General features: G+C 42.1%; 1 protein-coding gene across 7 annotated transcripts in view; it reads left to right on the top strand.

Moving 5' to 3' along the window:
• Positions 1-14,158, top strand: part of pcdh9 (protocadherin 9) — a 165,150-nt gene that overhangs the window by 41,403 nt on the left and 109,589 nt on the right. For 5 of the 7 annotated variants that reach the window (XM_078084998.1, XM_040199948.2, XM_040199923.2 and 2 more), the window contains one exon: positions 6,693-6,794. The exons of the other annotated variants lie outside the window; for them this stretch is intronic. In XM_078084998.1, coding sequence (XP_077941124.1) covers positions 6,693-6,794 — 102 coding nt within the window. The remainder of the gene's footprint in view (positions 1-6,692; positions 6,795-14,158) is intronic. 7 annotated transcript variants of the gene reach the window in all.

Here is a 14,158-nt window from a genome sequence, read left to right on the forward strand (position 1 = left end):
TTCTTTCTGAAGGCTGTACAGGACACGATCTTGTCAGTCAGTATTTTTCAGTGAAAGAGGACATTTAATGCGCTCGGAGCAGGAGTTTACTAATGTTTCACATTCTGTGTAGCTCATGCGTTATGGCAGACCGCCGCAGTTTGCATGGATTTAGGCTACTTTTCGTCCTCACAACTAACGAACCCTTCATTGTCCAGTAGCGCCGGGAGTAGCAGGTCCACGGGCCTTGTAAATTGGACCTATATACGGTTTAAGGTATTACTCGGCCTCAGGGGTGAATGCTCAGTTGACTTGGATACACACTCCACTTACGGTAACAGCTTCTTCAATTTGCTGAGCTCTTTTGTAGCTGAGCAGCAGTTTGAGAAGGAAAAAAGAGCTTTTGACTATAGATGGAGAAACAAAGACGGAAGCAGACAGATAGAGTCGTGCTGGAGACAGACAGAAAATGTCTGTGTTGTGTATGGTGGTGGGGCTTTGTTAAACAGCTGTCACTTGAGTGAAACAGAGTGTTATGTTTCTATCAATCTCTCCCACTGGGTTCCATTAGATCACCTTTATTCCATTCTTGTTGATGTTGAACTTTAACTGCTTTAATTTTGGAGGATGCAGACGTTTTAGAGAAGATAAACTTGCTCGAAGGAAAGGATTTATCTAAATGAGGAAACGGGAAGAGTGTTTACTGGGGTACTGCGACAGGGAAGCCGTGGTCCTGCTCCCGAAATTACGCTAATTAGCATCAAATGGTAGAAAAGCATGGGCCATAAAGGCCATAGATCAGTTTAAATGATCTGAGTTTAACTATGCAAAAATATTCAGTTTCTTCACGAGTAGGAAGCAAGAGCTACTGTCTGCAGAGTAAAATAAAGGTCAGAAAACATACTGACCACTAAAAACCCAAGTGATTACAGGGAAAAGTGCTGCTCTGCAACAACTTTATTCTGCTTTCGTACATGCTCCTTTGGGGGGAACTCCCTCGGTAACTATTCCGAGGCGAGGAGCTCAGACGATACCCCAAGTGTAACCAAGTGCTTCATTTGGAGGTCAGAAGGTGCTCCTACAGAATATTTAAAGGGCAAAAGAGAAAATAAACTTTCTCCCTCTAAACTTGAATGAGACATATTAGTTAGGAACCCTTTAAACCAGATTAAGTGTTAATTCAGTTTACAATTATTACTATTGCAGCCTCTTTCATCAGAAAATCTGGCATCTCTCTTACCTCAATCTCTTTTCAGTGTCTTAATTCCAACTGTGCAGAGAATTGCATTCAGCCAGGACCGTGTGTTGTGTATTGCTTCCACCTTGTGTGTCTGGCAGACACTTTGTCACATCTAAGGCCTCACAACTGAGCAACACGCAGTTCTGAAAGTTACCAGCTGTTTTGTTGAGATCGAAAGAAAGGCGTTAGAGTTAGAAGGTGGACGTGGTGCTATAAGGTTCTGCATGGAAATAGGGGGGGGGGGGGCTGAGCCCTATTTGCCCAACGGCTGGTGTGATAGAGATGATGTGAGAGATGGTTTCTACTTTTGTCAATGCATTCCCTGCGTTCGCTGGATAACCTGCAGCGTGCCGCCTTCTCGGGCCCTAAACTCCCAAAATGTATAAAATGTGCTCATTAGGATTCTGCTACAAGCCCGCCTCAATTCCTTTGAGCCATTAGCGTTTGTTTAGAACGGTTTGGGCCGGCCTCAGCATCGACGGTAATGACAAGGACAGGGTGCCAGGGAGAATCAATGCTTCTCTGTGGCACAAGAATGAAACTGTAACAGCGGGGCTGCCCCTATTGAGCACCGGACGGCCATCTTTTTCAACCACTTAATTGATCAAGGCTTTATTTATCTTGTCACAGGACTTTAACCTAATTTGTTTTCCATTCGCTCACAAAGCACCGTCATTGAATAACGATGTTAACCATCCACAGTATCACATTCATTTTCTCCCCGCCAAACACACTTACGACGTTGCGCCTGCGTTAATTTCCTTGCGGCAGGAGCACTTTTAAACTTGCGTAATTAATTATCATATCAAGCATAAGCTCTACATACATTTGTGCAGGCTGCACACACAAACACTGAGTAGGCTTTTCATTAGAAAATATTCTCATTGTATGTGTTTTAGTGCAGCAGAAGGAGCGGAGCGGCAGATTAATCCCTTTCCCTTTGTTCTTTGTGAACAAAGCAGAGGTGCGTCATGCACACTCTCTTAACTCTGCAACTATGCAAAGATGTCCCTATAATTGGGTGATATTTTTTAACTGCAAAACCCGCTGCGTGCATTTCCATTACATTTCTGTCATAAAATACCCTCCTCACTGTCGTCAACTTAAATGGAATGTCAATACTTAGTGTGTGGAATGAGGAGCGTGGAAATGGGCTTAACACTGGGACTCATAAACATAAAGTTTAATGCCGCCACTAAAGCAAGGGCCAATCGCAGCATAGAATAATAATCGCAGATTTTCTCGCCCAGCCATCTCGAAAGATTAATATGAATACTCTCTTGCGCATTCTGGTTTTTCTAATCTCGGCCAATTTTCTTCCCTTCATTACGTTTTCCTTTGCATTGAGGTCTTTGCCTTTCCCGGCATCTTAACAACACAATCCTACACACCCTTTTCAGTCACGCCTTCCTCAAAGGGAAAGGACAATCATTTGGTGTGAATCTCTGTCTGGTATCCACGGGAATATTCCCCACACAGGAACACTTTATGGGCTCATTTTAGCTTTAGGAGACAGGCGTGGCGGCACAGGGCGATTAAGCCTTAATATATTAACCCGTATTGGACAAATTCCAGGGACAAGACAGACGATGCAGTGATTGATTTCACCGGGTTTTAAGCGTTAACTATTAACACCACTATGAGTGGAATATGGTCTTGCTGTATATTAATGGACAACTCTCGCAATTTTCTATCAATAAATAGTTATTTTAATAAATAAAATGTTAAATGGTTGCATACTTACTGTCTAAATATACTCATGTGATTAGCTCCTAAATGGATGGCCGGTAAGTGAGTAACGATGGAAGAGCAGACGTAAGTCATCCACACAAATCGCCACGTATCGTTTCTTTTCACTCTGGAGCCTCATCACTACTCACAAGACAAACATCACGTGCTATTCTTGGTAGGGCGCGCACACACACACACACACACACACACAGCACTTGTTGAGAAATGAATGTTGTCCTGTGATGTCAAGGAAGAGTGCATACAGTGGTATCTCTAAGGTAATTAAATAGAACTAAAGAACTGCTGTGACTGGGAGGGCTTGGCAGGGGCAGATTAATGGTAAAGCTGATTAAAGTGTGTTTTATCCCCTTAATGAAACTTTAAGAAACTTCTCCGCTCAATGTGTACAGACACGCTCAACAGAGGTGCGTCACAGAATCACTACAACTTTTCATCAAGAGGTTGTTATTCTCATCTTCCCCATAAAAGTTCATCGTCTTCAGGGTGACCGATGTGATCTGAAGAAACACTAATTACTTGCGATACATATGACCTTTTACAGCAGACTTATTTCACCTACACTTTCATTTACAATAACCATTTTGTACAAAGCACTTTACAGCCTGCGCATTTGTTTTCCATAGTAACTCCAGCTAAATCTACTCAAAGGTGTAAGAGAGAACCTTCCGAACAAACAGCGAACAACGCGTCCTACATGTGCTTTGCGTTTTGAGAAAACTCAATAATTTGGTGACACAGAGGTAATAGAGCCAGACTCAATTTGCTGCAGCATGGACACCCGGAGCTCTAATTTCATGACGGCACATGGCTGAGCTTTGTGCTGACAAAGCCACATGGTCCTAGAGGGTTTTCCTACTCATGCCCATTTGGTAATTTGGTGGCTCCACAATGAGCTTGACTCAGTTCAGTCTGAAAAGGAGGTGCAGCCTGTAGGACGGTGGCTCTGTGGTTTAAACTGTCATTTCACAGCAACGGGTGTGTGGGTTTCAATAATTTGCTTTTCGGGGGCTCCACTTTCCTACCACAGTTCAATGAATAGCAGTTTAGTGACACTAGAAACTCTTAATTGCCTATAGACGTGGATTCCATCGTGTAACAGAAACAATCTGGACTCATTCCCAGTGTGTATCCTCTCTCCTGCCCAGTGCATGCTGGAAAGTGCTCCAGTAAGCTCCAGCACAGATGGGGCGCGTATAGAAATGACTGTGTTCTTCCAGATTTTTGAGCTCAGCAAATCACATCTATACATCTTATTCAAAAATGTTACATTATATATTATTTTCCTAAAGTATGTATTCATGTATACATGTGTTTGTGGGCGCGAACGACCAACCGTCTGCCAAATTGTGCACTGGGATGTGTGAAATGAGAAGTGTGGAAGTGTCGGCACCCTCTGAAGAAGTCAGGAAATGGCTGGATGCCCCCCTCCAATCCCTGCTGTCCACCACCGGTCCTCAGCGCCTCGTCTTCTAATGCTGTTTAACCTGTTCCTGTCTCGTGCAATGGTTTCTCAGGGACATGAACAATACAGTAAGCAAATGTGAAACTGTATCTCCTCCCACACAAATATAAGGTGTAATATTTCCCCTCGTCACAAAGCAAAGCAAAATCAGTCTCTTTCTGGATGGGGGGGCTTTTTCGGACAAACTATTGTGTTGTAACCGTTCACCTTCTGAAAATGAATTCCTCAACCTCTACCCCACTGCAGCATAGATGCAACATGCCTCTAGCCAGAAATGACCAAAAGTCAGCAGCCACAGGCTGTTCAGGCTGCAATCTGATGCGCCGCTGGTTCAATTTCAGTCTCGTTTTGTTCTCCATTTGTAATGCGACTGTCCCCTCGACGGCACTGTACAATTCTGGAGTACTTTCAATGTGGGACTCTCCATCAGTCGTGCCACCCTCAGCATTCCCTCCAGCCTCTGCGGCGCTTCAATTAAATTGGAAACCAAATCAATTTCACCCCCAAGAGACCAAATTACCTCCACAACTAGTTACCATCCAGCAGTTTGATTTGGGCAGAACTTATATATGTTTAAATACATTTAGGTGCCTGACAGATAATATTACGTCAAAATATGCATTTTAATGGCAATTTCAGTGCAGAGAGAAGACGGGCGCACTGCAGAAAATGTCACAACCATTGACCATATCTTTAATCATCCGCTTTTCTTTCATGGCAACATTTCAACCCAAAACATTCTACTTTTGCCATTTGAGCTAATTGTTGTTTTTTTTTGCACCAGCTTTGAAAGCAACCAAGGATCACTTTGACAGTGTGGACTTAAAAATCATCAATTCATCATGTTGCCAACTCTCTTCTCTCTGTCGCTTATCCCCCTGGTGATAAACGGCGAGCTACTAATAACTTATATTTCCTTCTGAGCGGTTTATCTATAGACAGTAGACGATGTAATGATAATCAACAATAATTCAACCAATAATTGGTACCAGTTTGAGTAAACACAACTCTGGCTATTACCAGTATGATTAATAGGCACCTGACGAGGACACAAGGCTTGAAGAAACCATTGACATGATGCCTGTGTCCAGCTGTAATCGCAAAATGCAAAATCCAAATGCCAATTGGCCATCGTACTAGCCAAGGTAGGAAAACAACAATCACCCTTTTGATTTTTGGCCAATGGCAATGTTCCAAACCACGACAAAAACACTTGATTCATTGTGTATTCAACTACTTTTTGTGGCGACGAGAGATTGGATAGTTGCATCAATCCATTGAATTGAGTGAGCATTAAGTGGAACCTGAGCATGTGTGTCTCGTGGTGGGGTGGGTACTGTTTATGTTTGTTTTTGTGAGTCAGACGATGGAGTTTGGTGACAGCAGAGCGTCTGACAGATTGATTGGCATGGGGCCATTCGACATATCTGAGCCTAACACAGCATCCGTGAAAAGTCTCCACCTGTGTTACATAGTTAAATAAAGCTGCATATTGGTTCGACATGCTGTAAGCGGATGAATGACTGAGGGTGAATGCCATTCAGAACTGAAACACTGAGACACTGAGCTGACTATTCCAAGGAGCCTGACCACTGTCTTAAGCAGGTTTGGCTCACAATATGGCCTTTGCTGATAAGAAGCACAAACCCAATGCGACACCTCACAGGGCTCCTTTCGCTCTGCTTTCGCTCTGTGTTGTTGTTGGTCATCAGGAAGTCAGTTAAAGACAGTGATTTATGCCGGGGGCTTCATGCAGCATGGCCTCATTACACACAGCCATTTTGAAAATCAGCAGATAATTACAGTATACATCATGGACCTCATGGGGCCCAGCAGAGTCAGTCTATGGGACTGGCCTGTCATTTGGGCCACAGGGCATGAAAAACGGGATTCTAACCTCATTTTAAATATAAGTTGCTCTTTATTTTGCAAGAATCGTTTTAGAAATTTAGTTGTATAATGTTTAATTGCCGTTTTTTTAATCGCTCTATTAGTCATTATGGAAAATGATTTTGCTAATGGTGTATCTTTATTTTATGAAACAACAGTATAGAGGCATTCTTATTTGAGGGCCGGTAAACAGGTAAAATATGTAATTTAATGTTTACGCATATATATATATATATATATATATATATATATACATACATATTATATTGTGTTTTGTAATTTGTTAAAACTGACTATTTCTAGGTCTTTCTCCACAAACAAACCAATGCTAACGCACGCACTAACAGACCTTTTCTTCCAATCTTGAAGGGAACATTAACACGCGCCCGAACTGAACTGAACCCTGAATACCTGGACCTCCGTCCTCGCGCCGAGCTGAACCCTGAATATTGGACCCCTTGCACCCCTTTAGTGAGTACCGATGGTCTAATTCCTCACTAAATTATCACCATAGCTTCACTTAACATAAGTCATTACTTTCAATCAGCTCAGTCATGTTGTACAGCAATGTACCACTGGCATGTTAAGCTGTGACTTGTTAGATTGAGTATAATTGCCTCATTCATGGCTCTGTTTGACTCTGCTCTCTTCACATCCGCTCTTTCTTTCTATACAAAGTTTAAGCATACTTTGTCTCTTGGTAACTGTGACACATTGTACTCACAACTTCATTAAATTCAAGGCCTAATGCGATGCTAATATTCATGCCATCTTTACTAGAGTAATACGTATTTGTCTCATTACCTCCTTGCTTAGAAAACACAGTGCTTGATCGTCATCTGGGGGTTGGAGGAGGTTTGCTTGCACACTGATGAATCTTAATGATGTCTGTTTTTCTTACACTCTGTTATTAACTACACTATATCCACATGGGGAGGCTTTCTTCTAAGCTAGCAGTCACACAATATTTATTAAACACATTTTCAGGCATTCTGTCTTTAATATTGCTTATGCCCTGATGTTATGGATCTGTGAATCAAAGCTGAGTGATTATAATATACATTACAAATAAGGGAAAATATTCTGACTTGTTGAAAAACAATTCTATTTTACAAATGATAAAACTATATGAATACTTACAAATAGGAAAATATTTCCTGCAAAGTATTGATCATTGAATTTAACATCGAGGGCATTATTGACTGGACTGGATTTTTGTTTAACAAATAATTGTCTTGGAGTGATATTGTCATACGTTGTAGTCTCAGTTTCATCCACATTAAATATTCATAACCTGTTGTGCTCCCTTGGGTTTGAACATCAGCGGAAGAGAAAAGCTAACAAGACGGATGTATACACAACATGTAAACACAGTGGAGTGTAGAAGTCCCTCCTGCCCAAACTCCCCTGAGCTGGGATCAACACACGGAGAGAAATACTCCAGTGTGCAAAAAAAAAGTCGCAACTTTTTTCCGTCTAAGTGCATGGTGAGCAGCTTTCTTTTATATGAACAGACTGCTATATTTGTAATCTCTATAAGCAGATTTGGCATTCCTTCTCTTAAGCCAGAGGTCTCAAACTCGGACGCGCCGGGGCGACGTTGGCGCACCCCCCGTTGACTGTACCGTTCGGCGGTCGGACCATCAGCGCTACCATACCCCCCCCCCCCGTCAACCGTAATGGTCTGGCCCGCGTTCGGTTGAAGTAGGCTGCGCCTGATTTGAGTTTGAGACCCCTGTCTTAAGCAGAGTGTGTAGGCAGAGCACGTTGCCGCTCAACTCCGACTACATTTTTGCCTCTCTAGTTGCTGGAGAGGCTAGTTGCTGTTCATCGTTTACACCTTTACTCTCTCTCCATCCATACCAGACATCACAACGTTCATTAAAGAAGTACAGATGTAGTAGTTCAGCATGTAAATATCCCTTAGGACCCCCTTTAATGTCCACGAAGCGGCTTGGATGCATTGTTTTTCTGAATTTATGGGATTTCATCAAATGGAAACATCATGGCTGATATATTTAAAGAGAACAAATAGATCCCTTTGTTACAACCCTGCTGGTAGCACAGCCCCATGTCACTTGTGGCACTACGTCATTGCGGCTTCTCTTATTACATCACAATTCATGTTAAGTTCCATTAACAAACGTGACTTTCATCTTCTTTGTATCTTTCTACCATAGTCCCCAAGCATATAAATGGTTGAGGGAGGCGTAATGCGATATAAGGGACAGTCTATGTGATGCGTCTCCCTACAGTCAATATTTGGACTTTAGCCTTATTTAATGAGCAGAATATCTCAGAGATCTCTCCCAAGCTGCATCCAACGGGAGATCTCTATGGCTTCGTTAAAGCACTGCACTGTTTGTTTAGTGGGCCTCACTGGACTAAAAAAGCTCAAAGACAAACACGTGCATGTGTGCACACATGTATACACTCTCACACACACACACACACACACACACACACACAAACACATACACTTGCATCACGACAGAGCAGGCGTCTTTCTTCAAGCCCAGAAGGGAATGATGACTCTCATTATCGCCTCAAAGTAAACCCCACAGAGCCCCTACTCAGAAGCCCTATTAAGTTACCAGACAATGTCATTGTATTGGTGTTCGATAATTTCCTCTCCTCTGTCATCTGCTGTGCATCAGGGAGTTGCATGGTGAGGGAGGGGTTGGGAAAGTGACAATAGCTGACGTCAAAAGGCACAGCCGGCTGAAACTCCTCCGCCCTCCTCTGCATGGTGAATCTTTAGGCTCGCTGTTGAGCACCTTCCCAGCATTAATTGTTTAACGTCTTCACGAAACACATGGATTGGAATGGATGTTTATCATGCTATTTAGTCACAATGCATAACACATTGCACTCTCTACATCAGTTCTTTGGCAGGCAGGATAAATAGCGCCTAGGAAAGGAGGAAAAGTCACCTTGTAGACTGCATATGACCCACTGATTTATTGGGAGTTTCTGGTGGTCCCCTGACTCAAAGAGATCAATTTATGTACTGCCATGTATATTTATTATCGGTGTCTGGAATACTGAGGTTTCCAAATGTGTTACAATATTGGCGTGCAGGGAATCCAAAACAATTAAAGCTGTGTGCCCATTAGGTTTTTTTCCTATACCACAAAATAACTGACTGTGATACATGGACTTCCTGTTCTTTAAATTCACAATCTCAATGAATACTAGGAAACTACTTAGAATCATGCTACTTTTACAGTGAAAGTATGCTCGATTCTAGCTTTCCAAACAGGTGTTTGAGTTTGAAGGAGAATCTGAGCAAACAGAGATACGCGTTGTTCAATTTTGACTAAAAACATGGAACTGGACATCTGAATGTTACGTAACGTCACTGAAAACAAAATATGGCTGTTGAAAATGAAAGGAGAGGGAACGGATTCTCACCCCCTCTTGACACCATTTCACCCACACGGTTAGAGAGACTTAGTGTTTCTCTGTGTTGTAGGAAACCACATTTATTCGGTTTTCCTCTCCTGTGTGAATGTGGACAGGTTTTGGAAAACTGCAACACGTCCTTTCACAATCACCTCCACTTTTCATAGTGGTCATAACAGTTCAGTTTGGTGAGCTTGGACCAGGACAGGGTGACATCAGGTAAATCGTAAAGAACTCACTGTGTGCAGATCAGCCAATAATGATTTTTCAAGGTAAAATACTTTTTTTTAATGTTTAAGTGTTGGAGCCTCAACACGTTAAGGTCTTTTTATGAGTCATTTTGAGTTTTAGATTTTCCACTACTGTTCAAATATTGAAACCGCACAAAAAATAACTGTTTTTCAAAAGTGTGACCAACATACATTGTCACGTATTTAACTAAATATGAAACAGTGTCAGTTTGAAACAAGAACAGGAGACGCATTATGCAAACATTTTTCTGTGTTTTAAAATAATTAAAGGTCAAAGTTTCAAACTCTAAAAGGCCAAGTTTGATACATCACACATTTAATCTGGGCAACATGCATCGTGCTGCTGATTGGCCCGTAGGGTGGCTTTGGTTGTCCCAATTTGGCTTGACATGACAATAGCGAGGGGACATGTCCCCGCTATTGGTGCTTTTCAGTCAGTAGGGAGTTTGATATGAATCATTCTCAACCAGTTTACTTATACTTTATTTTTAGTACCTTTTACTGTTCTGTTCTATTTAAAAAAATAACATGCTTCATAAAACAATTACAAAACCCTTGACAGAATGTCTCTAGAAGAAAATAGATGACGCATTTGCAATATCTGTTTGGAAATGTGAATATTCCAGAAGACGGCCCAGAGTCTTCATTTAAGACCCTTTATATTGGATATTGACTTGTGGCGCAGTTGTCACCAAGCTTCCGTTGTCATCTTGGATGGCCTTTTGAGAATCTAGTAAATCACCATTATTGACCATGGGCCATTTGTATAAAGTGTTATTTTCTGCACCAAAACCTTTACGAAACGGCTGCATGTTTTAAAGGGTTTTGTTGACAAGGAAACTTAAAGGTGTGATTCAAACGTGATCCCAAGAAAGGGTTGATTGTCAACGTGCCTGTTTTCCTGAGACTATGTTGCAGACTGGAAAAAAGTGATTAACTAGACGTAATCGGAAAGTCCAGGGACAGTTTTACTTTATATGAAACCGGTTTGTCTCTATTCTAAAACAGCAAACCCGAATGTCCCTAAACAGTATGTCGCTATATGTGGTCAGCCTTTTTGCTTCTGAAACACCCATATTATATTCATGATGATAAACGCTATAAATAATAACGTCTTGTAAAATAAAGGCACACGCCCGCTAAAAGTGTTGAAGTTATGCCAAGACGTTTTGTCTTGGGAAAGCTAAATTTGTTTACATCCCGAAATGACTAAATGTCTCAACAGTAGGTAGTATTTTAGTACTTCAAAGAGTCCACATACACACACAAACACACACACTTTTACTACCCAATACCACATAGTTCATGTTGTGTATTCTATTACATTGGGGATTCCACTTGTCCAACACACAAAGAGCAATCAATTCAATAATGGACGGTGCAGTGACACACTCTCAATGTGACACATTTATGTCTTCTTGTGGTAACTGGAGATGGGCCCCTCCCCCCCTCACTTGCCCCACACACACATTCAAGCTTCATTTTGATCAGCAACTACACACCTTTTGTGTCTCTGTCGTGTATCATTGTGGAGCTCACAGAGCGCTGGTGACCCTGGTCAGACTAACTAGTCAAAGCGTTAATATAACGTCCATATGGTGGATTTTAAATACATTTAAGCTCATACTTATATGAGAATATACCTTTCAACTGCCTCCAATCATAGTGGTGATGTCATGAGTAATGGCAATGACCTGGATTAAGCTGCAGTGACTTCGTGTGACACTCTACTTACTCTTCTCAATGTCTGACTTTCTCTGAAGGTCAGTTTGGCCATTAGCCTAACGCTGCGTGCCCCACCTCTCCACTCCAATTCTCCTCATCTCCTCTCCCTCCACTTCTCCTCCCCTCTTCAAGGTCTGCAGAGAGATGTGAGGGGACTAAATTTATCTTCACACAAACCAAAGCTCAGCAGTTGAAATAGAACTCCTCACAGCTCGGTAGCCGGCCGATGGCCGCGATCGGCTTCACCTCTCGCGTCAAAAAACAACAACATTCGGGCGTCTCTCCTTCCCCTCAGTCCCTCCATCCTTCTTTCTTCTATCCTCCTCCTCCTCAACTGGATCCCCACATCCCTTGTTTTATTAACAGCGGCACTGGTGGCTTGTGATAACTGGTCACTCCTGCAGGCATTGAAAGGCAAGGACACTCTATTATCCTAGCTAGATGGATGGGTTGAAATATTGCCTGCAACTGGAAGAGCCTGCCAAATCCTCCAGTCTTAAAACCTCTTTGTCTCTGACAAGGACGAGCATTAGTGAGAGGGCCAGGATCTTCCACGGGGATGCGCTGCTCTGAATACGACGGGGACAGCGTAAGGAGGACGCAGGAGTGCATGCGTGTGTGGAAAAAGGAATCCACGCATTGCACGATGCTTTTTAAGACAAATCTGCAAAAAACCTTTATTGCAGTTAATAGCTGCAAATTACAACTGTCGCTGTCGTCCCAACTGTGCGCCTGTATGACAAAGAGAGAGAGAAGAAGAGAAGATTTTGTTTGCATTAAAATAAACATGTTGCAGGTAGACAGCCCCGTTTGCCACTATTAATTGGTGTCCTAATTATATGTGACCATAACCACATAACAGCTGCACACTCTCTGTTTCTCTGCTTATACATCCAGGAACACGTAGTTCTATTTGCAATGGGATCCAACAACTGGATACATTTTGAGAAAGAGCTGTTGAGTTTCAGGATAAATGTGTACTTCTATACATCTTACTGCTTTGGCCGCATACCTGTTAGTGTTTGTAGAAACAAAACATATCGTACCTTTATTTGGTTTATAGATCTTACCCTCCCCTTGGGTCATTATGTGTGGTTTTAGAAAGACAGTGGTGACACCCAAGTGTCAACCCGTGGTCGGTAAAGTGAAGCCAATGCGTAAGTGTAACCTGCCTTCTTCCTACCGGCCATCAGGGGCGACTTGTTCTGGCTGCAAAAAGAGAAGCCTGGTTATATACAAGTCCATGACAAAAGGACCCTTCTTTCTCACTTGCTTTATCACCCTAGTGGACTTTGTAAACAAGAATTTATGGTCTCAAATGCTAATTTCAAGTCTCCTACATTACAGCATGATAATCTACAAATATCATTAATATTGGATTTAGAGTAAAATAGAACATGTAGCAGGTAATGCTTCAGGATGTGGCTACTTTTTGAAAGATGTACAGATTGCTAACAATGCGTTGTCTGGAGGTTGTTTGTGTTTCGATTTTTGAATTTTAACCTTTTCACACTGCGTTCCAATTCATGGCAGTTAAATGTCTCATTTTTGTCGTTAAACATGTCATATTAAACAAAAAAGATAGTGATGGCCACAATCTCCTACTTAAGCCTTCAAAATGGTAATCTCCAAAGCAAAGGGTGGGGTGAAGGTGACTACGTCCACTCCTCACTATGTCTGTGAGGTACACATCATCAAAATCTAGTCAGTCAAAGTAGATGCAGACGCAGCAACCAAACCTTTGCTTTTTACTGAACAACTTTGCAGCATAAGACATGTGCTTTGTTGTGGGCAATTCTGCTGAATGCATTTAATCCATTGTTTTCTGTAGTTACATCAGCAATACTTATAATTGGAGAGGAGGACTCGTGCTCCTTGACACTCGCTCACCAAAGATCTTTACTAGAAGGCCATCTGCATCTTCGCACCATCCAGCAATTCTGCTTTAGTGTGAACAACAGTTTGAGGAGAATGACATGTTTTGTATGATTCAAGTCATTTCCAAAAGGGTTTTAACCCCATTTTGTGGGGTCAATGTCAATCTTAGTGGCAAAGCTATGTTTACTTGGGATGAAGCAGCATCAGTCCATTGTTGAAACAGCTTCAAAAAGCTTCTTTCTTTTCTGCTGTGCTGCAAAGTAGAGTAGCTTGAAGATGTTACACAGAAGAAAGGGAGTAGGTGCGGGTGGATGACTGGTGGATGGATGTCCATATAAACATCTGCCTGTGACACAGCAGTATGACGTCTTTTTTTCTAGCTAGGACCCTTCCTTTGCCCTGGTACTGTATGTGTGTGTGTTTTCCAGGTGCTTTGCTGGGCAGAGCTGGGATGCAATATATCTCACATGGAACACCTGTCCAACGCCCCTGAGCTATTCAAAGCCGCCGGCCCAGTTGGCGGTGGTAACATTCTTATTTTATTTGAATGATTTTATGGGGCAGCAGATGTTTTTA

Source organism: Gasterosteus aculeatus, chromosome 12 (genome assembly GCF_964276395.1).
Source record: "Gasterosteus aculeatus chromosome 12, fGasAcu3.hap1.1, whole genome shotgun sequence".
Classification (NCBI taxonomy): domain Eukaryota; kingdom Metazoa; phylum Chordata; class Actinopteri; order Perciformes; family Gasterosteidae; genus Gasterosteus; species Gasterosteus aculeatus.